Here is a 25317-nt window from a genome sequence, read left to right as displayed (position 1 = left end):
TCGTTGGGAGGAGAGAATGTTCCATTTACTAAAAGCGCGAAATACCTGGGTGTTTTGCTAGATAGGAAATTGAACTTGAAATCCAACATTTTGGAAAGGGCAAGAAAGGCAACTCTTGCCCTATACACCTGCAAAAGAGCCATTGGTAAAAGTAGGAGGTTCAAATCGCATATCATACACTGGGTATATGCTGTAGTAGTCATATCTACAATGCTACGTGGTGTTTTGGTCTGGTGGACGGAGCTTTAAAAGTCCACCAACTGTTTAATACTCAGCCGGATCCAAAGAATGGCTTGTTTGTGCATCACAGCCGCACTGAGGACGACACCATCTGATGCATTGAATTTAATCGCCGTATAATCGAAGAGCTATCCTATCGGATACCTAAAACGACACTTGAGGTCGAGTGCGAGGCACTGCTGCCAGCGGCACAGTCTTGGATTGACGGAACCCTAACATTGCCATCTGGAAAATCATTTTACACGGATGGATCAAAGCTAGAGGACAGAGAGGGCATGCAAGTAAGGGGAAATGATAAAATAAATTAATTGACTGTGAAGGCCAGAGGACTGCCGTCAATAAACTTGGTTAACCCTAAGCCTTTCGGGTCGATGCAGTCCGAGTTAATATCGTCGGTAGGACAATGAAAATCCTATGGGGAAATCTGGATTGTGAGAAGACGAGGCTATTACTGAAAGGAAGTAAGCAGGAATTCAGTAAGGCTTTCGGTACACATAGGAGTACGAGCTCACTTATGTAAAATCGGTGCGGCAAGTGACAACATGTGTGTGGAAAGATGACTTAATCTAACACAACCTAAAGCCTCTGGAAATTGTGGCTTGATAAATTGCTGTGACCACTACTCTTATTGTGTTATCCTTGATTCAATGTCCGATATTGCAGGCTTGCAGGCGGTATGGATTACACAGTGCCTGCGTCGCTTTTTGACAAAAAGTACTGTTACACAATTCATGATAGAACTGATTTGAACTACCGATTTGGAATAAACTCAGAAGTACCAAAACAGGTCATATCAAAAAGTTTACTCCAACACTGTAGTGTGTATCAAGCGGTCATCCTTGCAATTAAATAAGTTGTAGAATAGCATATAGACTCCTTCTGGCAACCAGAAGGAGTTTTAGGTTCTCAGAAGGAGTTTTAGGTTCTCACTTCGGCCCATTGAGGACATCCAAATATGGTACGATTTAGTCATTCGCGATCGTCTTAGAATTTAACAACGATCACTAATATTTACTTTGTAGGGTCGCAAATTGATTTTCGATGTGTTGCAAATGAAACGATTAAATGGATAGTCCTATCCTAGGTCAAATTTTTTTTTATTTAAAATCAGCAATGTGTGTTGCAGATATCAGTAAACTTATTTTTCTCTACACAAATAGAGAAAGTTTGTTGATTATATATATTAATCGGATCGTCGTAAAATTCAAAGTCGATTTAACGATGTCCGTCTGTCCGTCCGTCTGTTGTAATCACTCTACAGCCTTCAAAAATTGAGATATTGAGCTGAAATTTGGCACAGATACGTCTTTTTGATGCACGCTAGCTAAGTTCTTGAAATGGGCCAAGTCAGATCATATTTGGATATATCTGCTATATGGACCGATTTTCCGATAAAGGTTCTAATGCCCATAAATGCTTTATTTTTTCATCTGATTTCGCTGAAATTTGAAACAGTGAGTAGTTTTAGGCCTCCCGACATCTCACCCAAATATGGTACATATCGGACTATATACAGCACATTGAAAGAACTGCAGACGGTCTTACAAGTAGGGATGGAAATAGTAGAGTGCCGACTATATATTAGGATACCGACCCTGATTGAATGCGTGATGACTGCAGCATTTTCCGTTGGCAGGGGTCTTTGCTATAACTAGGGTAGCAGAGATTGAAGGCTTCAGTTGGCACGATTATAAGATCTAAAGTTTTGGGGTCGCTGTCGAGAGGTCTTAAACTGTCTTCAGAGGAATCACAAACTGGCTTTATGCTGGGTTCCCGGACAAAAGGATACCATAGGAAATGAGAAGGCGGACATGCTATCGAGATCGGGTGCAAGCCATCAATATTGGATGTATACCCACCACTATCGAAATTTTCCATGGAATTAAGGAGCGTTATAAGGATACATGATTAAATCGCTGGAATTCAACAGCCGGTTGTTAACAAACATAGCTTCTGTGGGACGAACGCTCGAAATAGAACATAGATAGTCTGTTGTCAACGGAAAAGACACATCTGAGTAAGGTTATCGAAATTACAATATAACAGGACATAATGAGTTATGTAAACATATGTCTAGTATTGGCAACAGAAATGATGACATCTGTCGTTGTTGTCATGAGATCGACGCCTCGGTGTACACCTTTCACGTTCTTTGTCAATGCCCTGCTTCATGTCAAAGTAGAAACATGACACTGGGTTATGTTTTCTTTCAGGCACTAGAAGAACTGAAAGGCGTAAATTCGTACAGGATCAAGGCGTTTGCTTTTTCATCTAGGTGGCTCCAGAGAGTACATTAAAGGACGGTTTGCTTTGTGAAGTAAATTTACCGGAAGGAGAAGATGAGAAATCACAATGGGCCTTAATCTGGCCAACGTGGGTGTCTAGATGATAGGGTCTTGGCATCATCCTAACCCAACCTATCCGTCCGAAATGCATTGAGAGAAGATGCATCAGACATTTGACTTCCAGACTTTAGGGCAGGTGCACCCGACATTTGTCTTTCAGAATCAACAAAAAAAACTCAAATTTGGAATGTATTGATACGGGTCCTTTTTATATTGCGCCATCAAAATTTTGAGGGCAGGTTCATCCGACAACCCAAATTTGGAAGATACAAATTTGGGTCCTCTTTATATTAAGCCATCCATATATACATTATGGGATTGAAAATGTATATTTTGATGTGTTGCGAATGGAAAGACAAAATGGCCAATTTGGTGGCGGATATAGACAGGTTTTGATCACGTCTGAAAGGATTTTTCTTAAGTTTAAGCAGGAATTTTCTTGGGTGGCAACATTGATTGTGAGGTGTGTTCTTGGTTTCACTTTTCTTCGACTGTTTGAAACAACTCGAAATAATCACGCCAATAACGATTCAAAATCAACATTCCTTAGATTTAACTTCAAATTCTTGATATGAATGAAATTGTTTATCTCTTTTTTCGTTTGGTAATCGCAATTCGTAATGGAAGGCGAAAGCAAAAGTGAAACCAAATACACAGTCGAATATTCTATTCTAATGCGAATCCACTTAAAGATGATTTTCTTCGGTTTCGATATTTCAACTTATTTTATCTATAAGATAAAAGGAGTATGAAAGACTTGGAAATCAAATACACTGTAATATGGTATATTTTGGAAACAAAAATATTGTAGATCACATATTCAGAAATAAGAAACATTTGGCTTTGTTTAAGTGCGCAGTCTATTATTAAATTTGTTTCATACTCGTATTCGAATTCATAGAAAAATTAATAAAAAATCTATTATAACTCGGGTTTTAAAGTGATATCGAGTGGGTTTCTGATACCAGGTTTACACTTTGTCATAGCCATGATATGGTAATATGTCAAGCCATCACTCAATTCATAACCCTTATTTTTTAAATTGAGTTCTTAGAAGTGTTTATTTTCCACTGCTTGTTTTTGTAGTTTTTATTTTGTCTATATATAATGCCACAATCTTTTTTGTTTACATTATTCACATGTCCTTTAATTTTCACAGTTTATTTAGTTTTTAATTTTTCTTTTTTTTTAACAACTGACACATATTTCTTTGACAACAATAAATCTTGCAAATAGAGTTCATGATCAACAAGTTGTGGCATTTTATTAGAATTCATGTTTTCTATTTTCTAAATTTAGAGTTTCAATTTGGTGTTGCCAACACACAACCGGCTGCGAATTATGTGCACTTTTGTGTTATTTTCCAATTCAATTTCAATTGTTATCACAATTATCAACATTAGCACTGTTCATGGTCTGTGTGTGAGTTTTTGGTTTTTCGTTAGCGTTTTGGTAAATTACTACGATTGATTGATTTAATGTTTTTTTTTCAATTTTTTTGTTTTTTTTTTAGTTTCAATTGAAGATGTTTTGGCTTAATAGTTTTGCAAGCACTTTGAGTTGTTCATAAGTTTCGGCGTGATACAGGGTGCTTGATTTTATGCTAAATGTCAACATATGCTTGCACAATTGATAGCTAGGTAGGTATGTATGTGGATAAATGGATGTGTAAATATTTAAATGAATAAATATCCCATGGATGGCTGGGCAGCTGGCTGCACAGATGGTTAATGGTAATCAAAAAATCCACAAATACATTTATGATTTGTTTTTGAAAAAAATCAATTTTTTTTTATTTGCTCATTTTTAAATATTGGGGTTTCTTGCATCACTTGTAACAGTCACTTAATTTAAATTAAATCGTTTTTGGGTTATTCTCTTTGCGCATTATTATTACCATTATCGAGCACACTTGTTTGCAATGATTTATTTTTCTCTTTCTTTCGCTCTTTCTTGTTTCGTTGAGTAATCCTTTTATATGCTATGGTTGCTGCGAGGTAATCCTTGAGATGCACTGAATTCGTATCAGAATTCAATATTGCCAATTGAACTCGATCGATTCTGAACGTCCGCACAATCAAATTGGTCTTGGCTTTGTTTCTAGCTGGGCCAGAAATTTTTTGTGGGAAGAAGAACTCCTCTGTTGGTTTCACTTTTAAGGTTCGAGTGTGGGTTACCAACTAAACGCTAAAAACCTAGAGATTTTCTATATATACCCCAGTGGTTGGTGTGAGTGAGTTTTTGGCTATAAGCATGGGCGACAACTGGCTGTGATGGTGGTGGGTAACACTTTGACCGATTGAAGATCAACTTAAGCGCGCAAATTTTTAAGCGCTCGCTCTCTTTGATGCTCATCAGATCAGATTGTGCAAAGAGTAGCATCTTCTTCTTCTTCGAATATTGTTTTTGGCGTTGGCTGAATACCTTTGTTGTTGTCAGCTTCTAAATACAAGAACAACAACTACCAAAGGCAATAGCGTTCGAATGACTACCAGCCAACTAGCTAGCTGCTGGGCTGAGCGTCTTCACAAGCCAGCCAGGTTTGGTGGCTAAACATCGAGACAACTCGATTATCTCGTCTGGACACAACACACCAGTGGCATCTTTTTGTCTTTTTTTTTTTTGCTTTTGTTTTTACCCTTCATCAGCCAGACTGGAGCGTATATTTATTTTGTCAAAGCGTATGGGATAGCTGGTGGCTACAAACCACATCAATAGGCAACTAGCTGTTAAAATTTTGCAAATTTTTTAGTTTGTTATAATTTCGGGTGAGGTTGATTAGATCTTCTTTGAAAACAGTTTCAATTATAGAGCTAATTCGGAGCAATCTGGTTTTTCATTGTTAAACAAAATAACAAAACACAATTATTTTAATCATTAACTTTAGAATAACATTAGAAAACTGCGGTAACTTTTTTTGGGTTGCATAACATAGAACAGATTAAAGATATTCCTTTTTTTCTATAGTATGCGTAAAGAATATACCATACTAGCCGAATTGGGCCCTCTCTACTGTGCCTACTCTAGCTCTCTTATGCCTTTTATTTGATACCTTTATTGCCATGTGCCGCAGTGCGACACCTCTTTGGGGAGAAGTTTTAGCATGTCATCGTACCTCACAAATGTTGTCAATATTATTTACCGGTCATCGGGCAGCACTCCGTGATATGTGAGAAGTTTTACCAAGTTCCTTGGTAGAATGTTCATGGTCAAATTTACATTTGCAATATTACTACATTGTTCGAGAAACATATACCATCACTCATAGAAAAAAGTAAAAAGGCGTTGGGTACCCACCACCTCTGGTATATACGTAAACCCACTATCGTCAAAATCCGGTGAAAAATGCATACCTTATGCTCCATAGCAGCTATGTCGAAATATGGTCCGATTTGGACCAAAGACTAATAATTACAGGTCATTGCTCAATTGTGTATAACAAAATATTGGCCTTTTTAGTAGCTATATCTAAAAATAAACCGATTCGAACCATATGCGACACGGATGTTGAAAAGCCTAACATAAATTACTGTGTCAAATTTCAGTGAAATCGGATTATAATGCGCCTTTTTAGCGACCAAGAATTTAAATCGAGATATCGGTCTATATGGCAGCTATATCCAAATCTGAACCGATTTAGACCAAGTTGCAGAAAAATGTCGAATAGACTAACACAACTCACTGTCCCAAATTTCGGCGAACTCAGAAAATAAATGTGCCTTTTATGGCCCCAAAACATTAAATCGAGAGATCGGTCTATATGGCGGCTATATCCAAATCTGGACCGATCTGAGGCAAATCGAAGGCGAATGTCGAAAGGCCTAACAATACTCACTGTCCCAAATTTCGGCGACATCGGACAATAAATGCGCCTTTTATGGGCTCAAAGCCTGAAATCGAGAGGTCGGTTTATATGGCAGCTACATCCAAATCTGGACCGATCTGGGTCAAATTGGTGAAGGATGTCGAAGGACCTAACACAACTCGCTGTCCCAAATTTCAACGAAATCGGATAATAAATGCAGCTTTTATGGGCCTAAGACATTTCACTGCGAAAATTTCAGCAAAATCTTATCTTCTTATATATAACAAGTAAAAGCGTGCTAAGTTCGGCCGGGCCGAATCTTATATACCCTCCACCATGGATCGCATTTGTCGAGTTCTTTTCCCGGCGTCTCTTCTTAGGCAAAAAAAGGATATAAGAAAAGATTTGCTCTGCTATTAGAGCGATATCAAGATATGGTCCGGTTTGGACAACAATTAAATTATATATTGGAAACCTGTGTAAAATGTCAGCCAATTCGAATAAGAATTGAGCCCTTTATGGGCTCAAGAAGTAAAATAGAGAGATCGATTTATATGGGAGCTGTATCGGGCTATATACCGATTCAGACCATAATAAACACGTATGTTGATGGTCATGAGAGAATCCGTCGTACAAAATTTCAGGCAAATCGGATAATAATTGCGAACGGTTTATATGCGATCGGTTTATGTGGCAGCTATATCTGGTTATAAACCGATTTGAACCATACTTGGCACAATTGTTGGATATCATAACAAAACACGTCGTGCAAAATTTCATCCCAATCGGATAAGAATTGCACACTCTAGAGGCTCAAGAAGTCAAGACCCAAGATCGGTTTATATGGCAGCTATATCAAAACATGGACCGATATGGCCCATTTACAATACCAACCGACCTACACTAATAAGAAGTATTTGTGCAAAATTTCAAGCAAGGGGGGCCACCCCAACTCCTTCGGAAGTTAGCGTGCTTTCGACAGACAGACGGACGGATGGACGGACGGACGGACAGACGGACGGACATGGCTAGATCGACATAAAATGTCACGACGATCAAGAATATATATACTTTATGGGGTCTCAGACGAATATTTCGAGTAGTTACAATCAGAATGACGAAATTAGTATACCCCCATCTTATGGTGGAGGGTATAAAAATCAATTTGTGTTTGTTTGTAGGTTTGATTGTTTGTTCGTTTGTTTGTTTGTATGTTTGTGTGTTCCTTATAGACTCAGAAACGGCTGAACCGATTTTCTTGAAATTTTCACAGATGGTGCATAATGGCCCCGTGGTGAAAATAGGGTACTACGTTTTTTGATATCTGAAGGGGGCGGGTTGGGGGCGGACTCTCCCCCTTACCCTAATTTTCAGAAACGCTAGAACTCGGAGATGGGTGGTGCGATTTAGGCGAAATTTTGTGTGCTCGTATATAGTACCCTAAAAATGAAAATTTGGTATCCAAATTTCGGATGGGGTACCTAGGGGGGCTGCCCCACCCCAAAACCTACCAAACATATATTTAGACCAATCACGACAATATGGGATTCAAATGAAAGGTATTTAGTATAAGAAAACGTATCTGATATCCAATTGTTGGACGAAGTGCTAGGGGGACCACCCCAATCCCCAAAACACCCCTAAATCGGCCATATTTACCGACCATGTCAATGTGGAGCTTGAATGAAAGGTATTGGGGGGTAGAGCAAGAATTGATACCCACTTTCGGCAATATGAGGCTCAAATAAAGGCATTTGGGAGTAGAATACGAATTTGATATCCAGATTTAGGACAATGTATTTAGGGCATCATCCCTTTCCCAAAACACCCCCAAAGGGAAAACATTTTTCGACCATGCCAATTGTGGCTCAAATGAAAGGTATTTGAGATTAGAAAACTAATTTGATAACCTATTTTGGCGTCATGTGTTTGGGGGATGCCTCATCCTGTAAACTCCTCTTACGCCAATGGCAATATGGGGTTTAAATAAATGGTATTTGAGAGAAGAGCACGATAGTGTTTTCTCCCCTGAAAATACAACTAAATCAGACATCATATGAATATCGGGCTGAAATGAAATATTTTAAGAATAGAGTACATCTTACATCCAAACTTAAATTCGTAGACCAATAAAGATCTTGTGGCACTTATATTGTTAAACTGTTAGTAAAGTTTGCAAGGTATTTCACTAAAAGATCTTTAATTGTCGAAAATAATATTTCAAGGAAACTTTTGTTCCATATAAAGTAGAAGAAGGTCCGGGTCAGCTAGTCGTGTGATAAATGTGACTTTTATGGGCCTAAGATCCTAAATCGGCGGATAGGTTTATATGGAGGCTATATCAAGGTATGGTCCGATATAGCCCATCTTCAAACTTAACCTGCTTATGGACAAAAATCTGTGCAAAGTTTCAGCTCAATATCTCTAGTTTTAAAGACTGTAGCTTGATTTAAACAGACAGACGGACAGACGGACGGACGGACATGGCTAGATCGTCTTAGATTTTTGCGCTGATCAAGAATAATATTTACTTTGCAGGGTCGAAAATGGATATTTCGATGTGTTGCAAACGGAATGACAAACGGTGGTGGGAATACTAGGTTTGCTGAAAATAGCGAACACTCTCTGCCAAATATTAGTAGTTAATTTTGCAGCAATTGTAGCTGTAGTTCTGCTATTATAGCAGTAGTACTGCAATTTCAGAGTAGCAGGCTTACTGCTGAAAAGTCCTTTGTTTCCTGAAAATGACTGCTGCTTAATTATGAAGGGGATGATAGAAAAAACAAGTAAGAGCGTGCTTAGTTCGGCTTGGACGATTCTTATATACCCTCCACCATGGATCGCATTTGTCGAGTTCTTAGCACAGTATCTCCTTTTTAGGCAAACAAAGAATGATGAATAAGGACGGAGGAGGAGGAGCTGTATCAAGTTATAGTTCGATTCGGGGCTCAAGAAGCAAAATTTGTAAGGGAGCTGTATCAAGCTATAGATCGATTAAGGCCATATTGCACACGTATGTTGAAAACCATGGCAGAAGCCGTTGTAAAAAATTTGTGCCAAATCGAATGACAATTGCGCTCTCTAGAGGCTCAAGAAGTCAAGATCCCTGATCGGTTTATATGGCAGCTATATCAGGTTATAGACCGATTTGGACCATACTTAGCACAGTTGTTGGAAGTGATATCAAAACACTACGTGAAAAATTTCAGTAACAATATATCAAGTTATAGTCCGATATAGTCCAATCTCGAACTTAACCTGCCTATGGTCAAAAAAAAGAATCTGTTTTAGCCCAATATCTCTATTTTAAAAGACTGTAGCGTGATTTCAACAGACAGACGGACGGACATGGCTAGATCGTTTAAGATTTTTTCGACGATCAAGAATATATATATACTTTATAGGGTCGGAAATGGATATTTCGATGCGTTGCAAACGGAGTAACAAAACGAATATACCCCCATACTTCGGTGGTGGGTATAAAAAGATATGACTTTTTTGAAAATGAAGTCAATGGGGAGGAAGTGCTTTTTGGGGTGGGATGGCTTTTTTGCCCCAAACTCATGTTATACTCTCAAATTCATGCTCTACTCCTAAATGGATTTTCTACTACAAATTCCTTTCATTTGAACTCCAAATTGCTGTGTCGGTAAATATGTACGGGTTGGGGGAAGTGTTGGGGCTGGGGCGGCCACCCCGATACTTTGCCCTGAAAATTGATAAAACAAAAACGACTTTGATTCCCAAATACCTTTAATATGAACTTCATATTGCCGTGGCCGGAAAATAAGTTTAATTAAGGTGGTCTAGGTTAGGTTGAAAAAATATGTGTCCCCGCCTAAGTACCGGTGTCTTTTAGCCACGAAAGCCGGGTAATGACATGTCCAATCACTTGCCGTACCAATTTTGCATAAGTGAGCTCGTAGTCCTATGAGTCCCGTTTTGATACCAAAAGCTATATTGACCTTCTGCGCTTTAGTAGCCCACGTTCTTAACTCGGACTGCGTTGACCCGAAAGGCTTTGGGTTAACCAAGTTTATTGACGGCAGTCCTCTGGCTTTCACTGCCAAATCGTCAGTTTTCATTCCCCCAATACTCCGCTATTGCCCTCGCAACCAAACGATACGGACCGTGCCATTCTCAGCGAAGGCGTTTATCTCCTTCTTACATTCCAAGGCTGTTCGTGACTTAACCGTCCTGGCTGTTATTGCCCTTATAGCCACTCTACAGTCCGTAAAGATGTTCACACTCGACGTCTTCGTGTTAGCACCACACCACTTCACACATTCCGTGATCGCCCGGAACGTAGACGTAGCAACATGATCTTCCAAATGGCAAAACTAGGATTCCGTCGGTCCAAGACGGTTCCGCTGACAGTAGTGTCCCGCACTCGACCTCAAGTATCGTCTCAGGTATCCGATCGGAAACCTCTTCCCTTCCTTCCAGGTTTCTTATCATCGCCTCGATTATACCGCGATTGTATGAGCTGCCGTACACTTAATCTGTATATCAATGGGTCGGATATCAATGCCCTAGTGGGCGTGGTCCTCATGGCTCCACCTATACTTTGAGACCCCCGGGGGTTGGCCCAGTCGTATGCCATCTGCAAGACCCTTTCGGTTCTTCTGGTTAGCTGATTCGGATCCTTACCTCATAGAAGTATTATAACATCGTCAGCAGACGGGTTCAAATCCCTCCTTAGTCAGCATCCGTAATAGGTTATTTATGAGTGTCACCCAAAGGAGTGGTGATAAGATGCCTCCCTGTGGCGTGCCCTGTGCCACTTTCTCCCGTAATTTATCCAACTGTTCCTTAGCATATGGTTTATCCAGTCTCTAAGGACCTGATCCACCCGGTACTGGTCTAAGGATGGGATCAATGTGTCGGACCGCACATTGTTAAATGCCCCCTGGATGTAAATGCAACGCCACTGTGTACGTCTTGGCATCGAAGGATTCTTCTATTTTATGCACAACCTCGTGCAGGGCAGTCTCCACTGACCTTCCCTTGACATAAGCATGCTGTATGTATTTGAGCAGTTCGCTGGATGTCATACTTTTTATCATGGTGTCCACAATGAGTTCCGTGGTTCTGAGTTGAAAGGACGTAAGGTTTTTACGACTGTAGGCCTTTAGTGTCGCAAGTTATTGCCGTGCCGGGTTTGGGTATAAATACCACCATTGCCTTCTGCCAGACTTTCGGTCTATGTTTCGATAAAGCTGCCACATAAACCAATCTCGGATCTTGACTTCTTGAGCCACTAGAGAGCGGAATTTTTATCCGAATCGGCTGAAATTTCGCATGTGATGTTTTGTTTTGATTTCTTAGAATTTTGGCTCAGCACCCAGAACAGGAGAATTGCTCAGATTGCAGATTGAATTGCTCTGAGCATAGGCCAGTATAGGGGCCATTGTGACTAGTCAGTATCTTATAATTCTCGGTCATTGCAGTAATGGTTAAGAGATGAGACTTGTGAAAGTCAAGTTCTAACTATTTCAGCTTTATGGACGGTACTTATAAGATATCAATCTTTTTATTGTCCAGTACCAAAATTTTTTTATTGCTATAATTGCATGCTGGTCGATGAAATGATCGATGAAATTGATCTTTTGATCAATAATTTGCCATCTGGAGGATCACAGTTTTGTTGACTGGCAAAAATGTCGGTTTTGCCTATGCATGTGCTTCTAACAAATTTGTATCAATTTTGGCTTGACGCACCCCCATCGACATACGATGTTTCATATTTATGCTAATTTGGCATTCTTATTATCGTATGATTTACATACAAATGATTTGGTGTTTGCATTTCAAACTCATTTATGTTTTAACATTGTGTTTATCGAATCAGTTACTTGAGCACGCGATACAGCCAGCCATAGAACTATTTTACTGAAGGGTATATTTTTATCGTCTTTGCTCAAATTCTGTGGTTTTTATATCTTAGACGCTAACATTCTTCGATTTTTTAGTGTTAAGAGCAGCACCAAGTTAAAAGCAAAAGCCGGATAAACAACATTAGACAAATGTATACATGATGTTACATTATCAGCGACAACAAAAATCATTTTATTTAAAAATTTTAATATCGAATATAGAATTGTGGTTTTATTATGTTTTCTTTATATCAAATCATGATAATTTTTAACTGAAATTTCGAGTTCTTTATCAGGCCTGTTTCATTCTATTGTACATTACCCATTACCGGCAATACCGGTTTCGCCTTAGGGGATTTTTTTATTATATCTACAAATATCTACAATATTTGGTGATGTAGGCCTATCGTTGAATAGTTGGAGCATACGATATACGAAATTGTCCACAATAAAAAAGTAAAAGAATCATGAATTCTGACCTACCCAAATACAAAATAAACAAATTGACCCTTACTAAGTCGCATTTGACCAGATATGCGAAAAGAGGATTTTTCTTTATTTCTTTTTCTTTTTAACAAAAAATATCGAACAAATTGTGTGTATGGCGAGAAAATGCCACATCATAGGATGGTGGTATACTAATTTCGGTATCCCATTTGTAACCAGGGCTGCGGAGCCGTGCAATTTTTACTCGACTCCAACTCCACTCCAGTAAAATTGTTCGACTCCGAGCACTTAATATTTTTAAATTTTTGTAACAAAATGTTAAAAAAAAAAATTTTAAAAAAATTCTTTTCAATTCCTAAGCCAATATGCTTTTAAACAAAAAAAGTTGTTTCTTAATATTTTATGGCCATTTAGCGCAGAAATATTGATTGAAATAAAACCGCACCAAAAGTAGTAGGCTTATCGCCATTAATTTATTTTTATACCCTACACCACCACTGTGGTACAGGGTATTATAACTTAGTGAATTTGTTTATAACACCCAGAAGGAAGAGAGATAGACCCATTGATAAGTATACCGGTCGACTCAGAATCACTTTCTGACTCGATTTAGCTATGTCCGTCCGTCTGAGAATCCCACAAAGACAGCTGCTATCTGGATACCATATCGCAATGGCTTCCTTCCAATAAGCAGCGAAAATGGAAACGGATACACCTGGGTGCAGCTAGATCAATTCACGTTGTTTAGCTATTATTTCACCCCTAGTGATAGTATCGACGCCTTCGAGGCAAAACTTCATGAGATCGAATGCACAATGAAAGGATTAAACGGCCATCACATAGTAGCTGGCGATTTCAACTCTCGAGCGATAGAATGGGGCATGCCAACGACCAATTCAAGAGGAAGACAAGTTCTAGGTCATGGCCACAAGAACTGGTTTACTCGCTGTAAACACTCGCAACGATGCAATGACACTTTACCAGACATCACCATTGCGTCCGAGAAAATCATCGGAATTATAACAGAGTGGAGTGTACTAGAAAATTACACAGCAAGTGACCATCAGTGTATTATGTTCTCTCTTTATAATGGATGTAGAGAAAATGAGGTTTATGAAGAGCCCACTGACAACATAAGCCCGTTAAGGATAGGCCGAGGTCATCAGGCAGATAGCTGAGAACAGACCGGAATTTCTTCTGAAAGTGTTTAAGCCGTGTCTATTGGAAGGTGTTTTCCGAAGGTATGGAAGAGACAGAAGCTGACGCTCATAAGCAAGGGCAGAAGTGATCCAACATCCCCATCCTCATACAGATGACTATGTATGGTGGATACGGCCGGAAAGTTTTTGAAGCGACTTATAAAGCCACGGCCCAAGGATGTCATCATTGATGGAGCTGGACTCTCAATGAGACAACAAGGATTACGGGCAGGAATGTCCACGATCGGATAGTCTGATGACCACTACTCCAGATAGTCTGGCGACCTCCAAGCCCTCAGAGAGCACTTTAATATCCCAGCGTATCTAATGAGAATAATGAGAAGTTACTTGCGTGACATGGTATTTATATATAACTCTCAGGGTGGGTGAGGTCACATCAGGAACGGCGATAGGATTAATATTTGGACCGCCAGGTGACATGATGTAATAGTTGTCGCGTCCACGGATGTGGAGAGATGAGAAGCACGGCAACATCAACTACTACGCCACACAGCTGCTGACAGACCATGGTTACCTCCGGAAATACCTGCATTGAATGGGCAAATGCTCCTCCAGCAGGTGCATTTATGAGGAGCTAGAAGTTGCAGACGATGTGGAACACATATTCTTCAACTGCGAGCACTGGGTCGAAAGACGCAGGGAATTGGAAACAGCGATTGGTGACGTTTTTCTGGGACATTAGTCCAGAGGATGGTGGAGAGATACGCCAAACAAGTACTGCGCATGAACAAGGTAGAGCTGGACGCATCGGCGTAGAGGTCTGGACGCAGACACATGCGTTAGGCATTTTCCCATCCTAACCCGCAATAGAAAGACATGAACATTCCAGGGCCATTCGGGTTAAGTTTAAATGACTATTAAAATATTTTATGTAGACAAGCAGCTGTGGTGCCTGTGATACTCGGCGACACAAATACAGTTTTTCCAATCTTTGAAAAAAAGACTGTGAACAGTTGTGGAAATTTTCGAATGTTTCGATCACAAATAACTGTTTTTGATTTATAAAAATTTTTGGATTTGACAAGATCTGTGTGCTGATTCACTTTTGTGAATCGATGGGGTAGATTTGACAACAACGTGCTTAATATTTTCTGTGAGAATTAAAAGGTGTTCCACACGTGAAAGAAGCTCTATCAAAAAAACTTTAAAGGCTTCCGAGTCCTAGAATTTTACATATAATCTGAATAACACCTCAGCTATAACTATTTAAAATTCGCGAATAGCTCCCATATATATGACCTTTAAGGCATTTTCTAACCCATTTATCAATCGATCTACTCACAAATTTGCACAACGATTTACTCTATGACTCCTACAATATGTATACGGATTTTGATCGAAATTCTACATATATAATTTAAGCAAATTTTAAATTCGACAACTTAGCCTGCATATCCAATGTGGTGTAGAATATCAAAAGGTCTGCTTCGTACGACTTTAACCCGTCCTTACTTGTTTTGTGTAAAATAGAGTGAAATATGATTTAAGTTCTAGCTAAACTATAAGGAACATCCTTTTTGTGTACGAAATGCTAGCTACCCTGTACTATGTAGTGACACTTCATTTAACAAGGTAGCTAGCAGGAAGTGTTACCAATTCAAGCGACCACATTTTTTGCGATATGACCACCTTTTGCCTTGACTATTGCTCTGAGTAGGTCAAAGAATGGCCTCTACGCCACAGTGACCTCCTTTTGAACTATCTAAATCTTCTTGACATTTCCAGTCGATCGCCATTACCGTCCCTCTATAATGGCGCTTTAGCGTTCGAACGAGCAAATATATATATCAGCAAATTGTGCACAAATACTGTTAATTGCAAGATGTCATTGAGGTTGATATTAATATATAATTCGCATGTAATACGTGTACATATATGTTTGAAAATGTAACAAACTCAACATCAGATGTTCTAGTTAAATCTGATATGAATTGCGCCCTCATGGTCTTCAAGAAATCTAATTATAAGGTCGGGTTTTGTGGAAGTTTCATGAAGTTTAACTACTATTCGGTCCATACTTGGGATAGATGTTGAAATTTTTTATGGAAAATAGAGGAAGTTCCAGAACAATCGGAAAAGAAACTTCGGCTTATATGAAGTCAAGTCGGAACCTTAATGTTCTTCCATAAATATATAGATGGGTGAACAATGCTACATTGATATAACATGTCATGTAAATCGAGAGAATATATACTCGTACCTTATGAGAATTAAATACAATATTTTTTTAAGTGACTAATAATACCCTCAATTGTTGGAGGGTTTAATTATGAAGAGAAAGTTTTTCGTTAAAACATATTTAGCTGAAGTTCATAGGACTCTTGCTTTAGTTGGTATTATTTAAAATCTTTGCCATAGATTAATTTCTCCACTTCTCCACACTGGCCAGCCACAAAAAAGGCAAGTCATATTGTTTTGTTCACGTCTTAAAGAACTGCAAGCTATCCGCAATATCTCAAAACATTCTCATTAAAAATTTTAATGATATTGCTTCCAATAACGCTGAAACAGCTGCTGCAATTGAATGAATGAATTGCTGAAATTCTGGTTCTATATTTATTATTGTTTGCCAAAGTTAAAAACGCGTTACGAATTCCCAAATATTTCGCAATTCCAGTTTGAGCATTGCGGATCCCGAAGTGCAATTAACACCAGCAGTTCACCCAAACTAACTTGGCAAATATTTATGTTTTTTTTTTATAAAGAACATCGCCTTAGAATCTGCCTCTTTAATACAAATTAATGGTGGAATCTAAAATCGCAACAACGTCCCAATTGTTTTGTAAATAAATCAAATTGAAAGTGAAAACACATTTAATGTGGGTTGTTTGTCCTCTAAACTTCCTGGTTGGAATTTATAAAATTCCATTTATTAAATAGCGGATCAGGTCAGTGTTGCCATTATTTTAATTATTAAAATATGTTTGCATAGTCTGTGGCATGTCCGCCTATGACGCTGTATGTCTGAGTTCATATCCTGGTGAGAACATCAGAAAAAAAATCAGAGACTCCGACTCCGAGAAAATTGCTCGGCTGCGACACCGGAATCGAATCCGAAACCCCCACCATAGAATAGTGTGGGTAATACCTCGAGATTAACTACAGGAAATCTTTTTTTGGCTTATTGAAGTCTATGAAATTGGAAGAAATCAGTTCAGATTTGGATATAGCTCCCATATCTATGTTCTTCCGCTTTGGTCTAATGTAGCAATAATATCGATTCTCACGCAACTATAACTCTTGGTATTACTGGTGAATTCGATAGAAATTTATTCAGGTTTAGATAAGCTCCTAACCATAAATTATTTTTTCATAAATTTACTGTCATTGTATGACCGCTCATTATCAAAATAGTCCGAAAATTTGGAAATTTCTGAATTAAGGGCAAAACAATAGCAATGATAACTTCAACTAAACAAAACATTCAGATAACTTATTTTACCTATCTATTTTTGTATGAATGTCTTCAAATACACTAGTTCTTATTAATTATTATTTTACAAAATTCATTATATTCTTGAAATTTACATGATAGAATCATTTCAATATCCGCATATGAGAGAACAATATTTTGAAGTATTTCAATGTATTGGGATGATTCCATGATATTGCGGAACCAATATATAGGACCAACACCTTTTTTAGAGAGACATCCCCAAAGCACTACATTTGATCCATCATGCTTTCAGTTTTATTTTTATATCGAGGACTATGTTATTATTTTGTATGAACGTCTCACATATTTTCAGGACTCAGAACCACCCTACAAAACACTTTTTTTGGAGTTCTACACAATTTTTGATTCCTCCAATTACAGTGTGTTTCTCTATTTTTATACCCACCACCATAGAATGGGGGTATACTTATCTAGTCATTCCGTTTGTAACACCTCGAAATATTGATCTAGGGCCCCATAAAGTACATATATTTTTGATCGTCTCGATATTATGAGTCGAACTAGCCATGTCCGTCCGTCCGTCTGTCGAAATCACTATAGGGGTCGAACGCGTATTGCCAGCCGCTTGAAATTTTGCACAGATACTTTACTTGACTTCTTGAGCATCTGGAAGCCTCAAATTTGTGTCTTTTTTGTCTGAAATTTTGCACATGGTATAATAATTTTGCCAAGTACTGTCCAAATCGGTATATGATTTTCAACAACTGTGCCAAGTACGGTCCAAATCGGTCTATAAGCAGATATCGCTTCCATATTTTAGCAGAATCCATGGAATCCAAGATTCGGTCCGGCCGAACTTAGCACGCTTTTAGTTGTAATACCCACTACCGTAGGATAGGGGGTATATTCATTTAGTCATTCCGTTTGCAACACATCGAAATATCAATTTCCGACTCTACAAAGTATATATATGTCGGATCGTCGTTAAATTCTAAGACGATTTAACGATGTCCGTGTGTCTGTCCGTCTGTCAGTCCGACTGTTGTAATCACTCTACAGCCTTCAAAAATTGAGATATGGAGCTGAAATTTGGCACAAGATCTTGAACGACCCAAAGCAGACCATATTTGGATATATGTAGCTACTATATAGACCGATCTGCCGATAAAGGGTCTAATGCCCATAAATGCTTTTGTTTTATGCGATTTCGCTCGAATTTGAAACAGTGAGTAGCTTCAAGTTTTCCGACATCTGACCTAAATGTGGTTCAGATCGGACTATATTTAGATATAGCTGCCGTATACACCGATCTATAGATAAAACGGTCTTAAGCTCATTAAAGCTTTATTTATTACCCGATTTTGCTGAAATTTCAAACATTGAGTTGTTTTGCGCCTCCCGATTTCCGAGCTAAATATGGTTGATGTCGGACTATATTTAGATATAGCTGCCATATAGACCGATCTGCCGATAAAGGGTCTGAAGCCCATAAAAGCTTTATTTTTTATCCGATTTCGCTGAAATTTGAAAAAGTGGGTAGTTTTAAGTCTCCCGACATCCGTCCCAAATATGGTTCGGGTCGGACTGTATTAAGATATAGCTGTCATATAGACCAATATACCGATTAAGGGTCTGAAGCTCATAAAAGCTTTATTACTTACCCGATTTTGTTGAAATTTTAAATACAAAATTCAACAGTGACTTATTTAGTAGACCACTTAATGTTCGTGCCGAATTTGGGTGAATAATTTATCCAATTTTCTCCGGATTGCGACGAAAAGGGGTTTACGTATATATCCGAAGTGGTTAGTATCCAAAGTTCGGCTCGGCCGAACTTAATGCCTTTTTACTTGTTTCATATTTGTTTTATTCCCAACTATACCACTTTTCAGTGAATTATCGAATGTGGAAATTTTTTCAGAAAAGTCATTTAAAATTTTGCCACCAATCCAGATCATGCATCAAAATGAAAATCGAGCCACAAAAGCCTTCGGGAATCGCAAAATGCGAAGCAGGTCTCGGTCAAAATTGCAAAAAATAAAAATGAAAATTCGGATATTCCCGAAAGGGATTTTTGAGCACTATTCGGCAAGATTATTTTGGAAATTGGACCACAAATGAAGATTTGGCATCGCGAACAATGTTAAAATGCCCAGGTTAAGCGCCCTCACCGCCTGCAGAATTGAAATTTTGCACATAATCTCAGTAACACCTCAGTTTGAACCATTTATCTGTATCCATTTTCAAATTGCAGATTTCTTAGTAGCTTTTCGATTTTATCCCACTGTGCGACTTTTCTTTAATTCTTTCAATGGCATTTGCAAGGAACCTTATTACTCCAATGTATTGGGCGTGTTTCATCTCTGCAGTGCATTTCTTGTGAGGCCCGTAATATATATAGCGCAGTTTCGTCATTATATAGCTTTAAAGTGGTTCCAGCAGCGTACATTGAAGTTATTTGCCTAATTGAATTTGAATTTGTTGTATTTGTTATGATGCCCATGAGTCTTTTCACGGTTGAAGAGGCACCTTCAAAATTTTTCATTACCAGCTGAAGCTTCATACGTGAACGCGAAAGTTATTCGTGATGATGTTCAAGCGTAATAGTGTGATTTCGTTATATTTAGCTAGAAAACCACATCCCGCTATAATTGGCAAACTCAAATACCTCGTAAGTTGCAAAAAGCACACGATCCTATACCAATGCAGAAAAAGTAAGAATCGAAATAGCAAGGGATTTGCACCGCTTCCACGAACTTCGAGATTTACCCAATATTGTATTCTCTGACGAGAAAAATTTACCAATTGAGTAAATCGTGAACGCCCCAAATGATCGTATTTTCTTAACCGAGCGCAAGTACGAAAATGTAAGCCTACGAATGGCCACCCGAAGTAATTTTCCATCTCAAATGATGGTATGGGCCACTATGACTGCCCATGGCCGCTCTCCAATCGTTTTCACTGAGCCCAACGTCAAAGTGAATGCGTCTTATTATCGGGAAAATATTTTGGAAGCTGCTTCGGAGTCGTGCGCCAGCAAACATTTCGGTCGTAGAACATGGACGTACTAATAAGACTCGGCCTCGTCATATAAATCACACGTAAATCAAGAATGCCTAAAACAATATGATCCGCACTTCATTTAGTCCAGACAGCAGCTGTCCATTTCGCCAAATGACAATCCCAATTACTTTTCTATTAAGGCCGTTTTAGGTTTTAGGGAGCAAGATAAGAATTAAAAAATACGCCAGTATGAATACGCTGAAGCGAGCCATTGTACGGGAGTTGACAGAAATATTGTGCGGTTTGCAACTCGTTTTTTTTCCGACTCAAAGCAATGGCCAAAACAAAAGCTGGTAATAGAGAGCAAATGTGAATTGATTTTGAAATTTAGACTTCATCCACACATTTTTGTCATTTGAATCAATAAAAAATAGTTTCACACGACCATATGTGGATGTTTGAATTGGTAGCATTTCGCGCCAGCTACACTGTATATTCTTGATCGGCTTGGCAATCTATGTCAAGCAAACCTTGTCTGTTCTTCTGTCGATATCACGATATTGTTTGAACGAATGAGGCTATCCGCTTCAATTTTGACAGTTACTTTTTATTCATAATGGTCATTAGGGATGAGTCATATCGGTTCAGATCTGGATATCGCTTCCACATAAGATTCTCCTCCGCTTTGACTTTGGAACCCATAGAAGCCTCAATTTTGGCTGAATTTTGATTGGTGGAGTACATACATACCGTCCAATAATCATCTATCTATCTACATATATAAAAAAGAATTTGTGTTTGTTTGTTTATTCCGCATAGACTCAAAAACGGCTGAACCGTTTTTTTTTTTAACTCTACACAGTTTGTGGGGAGTGGTCCGGAAGGAGCAATAGGCTATATAATTTTTCGTTATCTCAAGAGGGGCGAACCCTCCCCCTTACCCGAAAAGTACCACACAAAAGTAAAAGGGGACTCGTCGGGGCAACAAGGAACTCAAATGAAAGGTATTCGAGAGTAGAATACAAATTTTATTGGGTTGCCTAAAAAGTAATTGCGGATTTTTTAAAAAAAAGTAAATGCATTTTTAATAAAACTTAGAATGAATTTTAATCAAATATATAATTACCATTTTGTTCGATAACCTTTTGCCATCTTCCTGGCAAATTTAGTATTCCTCGCTCATAGAACTTCTGGCCTTTATCTGCAAAAAATTGAACCAAGTGCGATTTTATAGCCGCATCATTGCCGAAAGTTTTACCATTTAAGGAGTTCTGCAAAGATCGAAATAAATGGTAGTCTGATGGTGCAAGGTCAGGGCTATATGGTGGATGCATCAAAAGTTCCCAGCCAAGCTCACTCAGTTTTTGGCGAGTGACCAAAGATGTGTGCGGTCTAGCGTTGTCCTGGTGGAATATGACACCTTTACGATTGACCAATTCTGGTCGCTTCTCCTTGATGGCTGTATTCAATTTGTCCAATTGTTGACAGTAAACATCCGAATTAATCGTTTGGTTCCTTGGAAGCAGCTCAAAATATACCACACCCTTCCAATCCCACCAAACAGACAGCATAACCTTCTTTTGGTGGATATCAGCCTTTGAAGTGGTTTGGGATGGTTCACCATGCTTGGACCATGATCGTTTTCGACCAACGTTGTTGTAAACAATTCATTTTTCATCTCCAGTTATGATTCGTTTCAAAAACGGATCGAATTCATTGCGTTTAAGGTGCATATCACAAGCGTTGATTCGGTTTGTTAAATAGTACATGTGGTACCCATATTAAAATTGACGCCAAACAAACAAATGTAACCAAAATTTCGCGCACTTATTTTCTAAAGCAAGCTAAAAGTAACAGCTGATAACTGACAGAAGAAAAAATTTAATTACAGAGTCAAAAGCCGTTGAAAAAATTTGGCAACGCCGACTATATTACTACTATATTACCGACAATTACTTTTTGGGCAACCCAATATATCAAAATTTGGGTCCATGTACATTAGGAGATGTCCCCTACCCCAAAATCCTTCAAATAGGTGTATTGGATGATAATGGCAATATGGGACTCGAATGAAGGGTATTCGGGAGAATATTACGAATATGGTCAGGAACGAGGAATTGGTTATATAACTTGTTGATATTAGAAGGGGCGGACCCTCCCCCTTTACCCCAGAAACACCAACCAAAAACAAGGTTAACATATCGGGACAGTATGGGTATCAAATAAAAGGTACTGGAGAGTGGAATATGGTATTAAAAGTTGAGTTCAAGAAACCCCGGGGCCACTCTAACCCCAAAAGTTCCCAAACGAACATATTGCACGTACATATCAATATGGGACTCTAATGAAAGGTATTCGGGAGAAGATTCCGAATATGACATAAAAATTATGCTTAAGTATTTGCACCCCCAAAAAGCCCCTAAAATGGAAATTTTACTCGATTATAGCTATATAAGACTCAAATAAAAGGTATTTGGGAGTTAATTACGAATATAACATTAAACTTTGTGTCCAAGAAACTAGGTGGCGATTTACCCCCAAAAATCGCCTCCAATAGATTATTTGACCAATTACAACAATGGGGGATCACGTCTTCCACCAAACGGCTGTATGCACCAATCAGGACAATATGGGGTTAAATTGAAGGTACACGGTTGTGAACTACAAATCTGATATCTTCATTCTGCTCATATATCTAGCGGACCACCTCACCTTAAAACAGTCGATCATTCATAATGACCTAACAGGGCACTGTGTGATTTAATTAATGTGTGGGGACACAAATAAATCTAGGCCTCTATACCCCAAAAATTATGACGTTCGCCGTGATTGCAACCATTTTTAGCTCATCGATAGACAAGACCAAACGAAGTGCTGCTGGGCAATACTTTTTTGTTAAAAAGTTTTACATGGTTTTGATATTAAGAACTATCGCCACCGCGCCAGAAAATAGCCATTAAATGGCGCTAATTTGGAGAAGCCAACATGAACAGAATGAGGGCAGAGCGGTCAAAATTGATCATACAGCATTTATTTTCGTTATGACTTCGTTGCGGCTGTTTGCGGTATTATTTTTTAATTTTCCCACTCTAAGACGGGCCTTAAAATAATATTCAAAAACACTAGATCTCGGAGATAGGTAGGGAGATTTAAGTGAAATTTTGTTGGAACACTTACATTAACCTAAAATCAAAAATTTGCTATCAGAATCTGATTTAGGATGCCTAGGAGGTGCGCCCACCCCCTAAGCCCGCCAAACGGATTTATAGACCAATCACTACAATGTGGGTATCAAATTAAAGGTATTTAAGACTAGAAAGCGAATCTGATATCCAATTGTAGGACTAAGTGTTTCGTGAGTCACCCTACCCCAGAAAATCCCCTCAAATCGGACATATTTACCGACCATTTCAATATGGATCTTAAACAACAGGTATTTGGGAGTAGAGCTCCAAACTGACTTCCACATTGAGACCAAGTCTCTGGGTATCCACCACACCCTTAAACAAGACTATTACTTATTGGGGTTTAAATAAGAGGTATTTGAGAGTAGAAAAATCCACAGGAAAATTTGAATACATTTACTACTGAAATAAGGCAGAAATGTCCAAATTAAGAGCACTTTTCTCCAATATAGCATTATCGGGCGCAGCAGAAGGGGCCGGGCTCAGCTAGTATTATTATACCCTCCACCATAAGATGGGGGGTATACTAATTTCGTCATTCTGTTTGTAACTACTCGAAATATTCGTCTGAGACCCCATAAAGTATATATATTCTTGATCGTCGCGACATTTTATGTCGATCTAGCCATTTCCGTCCGTCTGTCCGTCCGTCTGTCTGTCGAAATATGTAAATGGGCCATATCCGTTCATGTTTTGATATAGCTGCCATATAAACCGATCTTGGGTCTTGAATTCTTGAGCCTCTAGAGTGCGCAATTCTTATCCGATTGGCATGAAATTTTGTACGACGTGTTTTGTTATGATATTCAACAACTGTGCCAAGTATGGTTCAAATCGGTCCATAACCTGATATAGCTGTCATATAAGCCGATCTTGGGTCTTGACTTCTTGAGCCTCTAGAGTGCGCAATTCTTATCCGATCGGGATGAAATTTTGCACGACGTGTTTTGTTATGATATTCAACAACTGTGCCAAGTATGGTCCAAATCAGTCCACAACCTGATATAGCTGCCATATAAACCGATCTTGGGTCTTGACTTCTTGAGCCTCTAGAGTGCGCAATTCTTATCCGATTGGAATGAAATTTTGCACGACGTGTTTTGTTATGATATCCAACAACTGTGCCAAGTATGGTTCAAATCGGTCCATAACCTGATATAGCTGCCATATAAACCGATCTGGGTCTTGACTTCTTGAGCCTCTAGAGTGCGCAATTCTTATCCGATTTACCTGAAATTATGTACTACGGATCCTCTCATGACCATCAACATAAGTGTTTATTATGATCTGAATCGGTCTATAGCCCGATAAAGCTCCCATATAAATCGATCTCTCTATTTTACTTCTTGGGCCCCCAAAGGGCGCAATTCTTATTCGAATTGGCTGACATTTTACACAGGTCTGCAACATGTAATAATATAATAATAGCAGAGCAAATCTTTTCTTATATCCTTTTTTGCCTAGGAAGAGATGCCGAGAGAAGAACTCGGCAAATGCGATCCATAGTGGAGGGTATGTAAGATTCGGCCCGGCCGAACTTAGCACGCTTTTACTTGTTATAAATATAAGTTTGCGCGTTTCTTTTTTCTATATTTGAGTTAGAAGCAAACTTTTTTCTATTGCCACATTTCTTTAAATGTGAAATATATACTTTGAACAGTTCTGCCTGCATCGCAATGAATATTGCAGTTATTTTCCATTACAATAAATTCAGAAATAGCCTAAATCTTAATCATCAAATTTAATTAGCATATCTTTGAATAAGGCAGATTTGAATGCATTGTTGATTACTACTCACA

General features: G+C 38.6%; 1 protein-coding gene and 1 long non-coding RNA gene across 2 annotated transcripts in view; one reads left to right on the top strand and one right to left on the bottom strand.

The window, feature by feature from the left end:
- LOC106082365 (uncharacterized) overlaps nucleotides 1-4833 on the bottom strand; it is a 32279-nt gene extending 27446 nt beyond the window's left edge. The window contains exon 1 of the mRNA XM_059367729.1: nucleotides 4483-4833. Within this exon, the coding sequence (XP_059223712.1) occupies nucleotides 4483-4485 (3 nt within the window). The 5' untranslated portion in view covers nucleotides 4486-4833. The remainder of the gene's footprint in view (nucleotides 1-4482) is intronic.
- LOC131997640 (uncharacterized) overlaps nucleotides 1-25317 on the top strand; it is a 125868-nt gene that overhangs the window by 37260 nt on the left and 63291 nt on the right. The gene's annotated exons all lie outside the window — the stretch shown is intronic.

This window comes from Stomoxys calcitrans, chromosome 1 (assembly GCF_963082655.1).
Source record: "Stomoxys calcitrans chromosome 1, idStoCalc2.1, whole genome shotgun sequence".
In the NCBI taxonomy this organism is placed as follows: domain Eukaryota; kingdom Metazoa; phylum Arthropoda; class Insecta; order Diptera; family Muscidae; genus Stomoxys; species Stomoxys calcitrans.
This window is presented reverse-complemented; position numbering and strand designations above follow the sequence as displayed.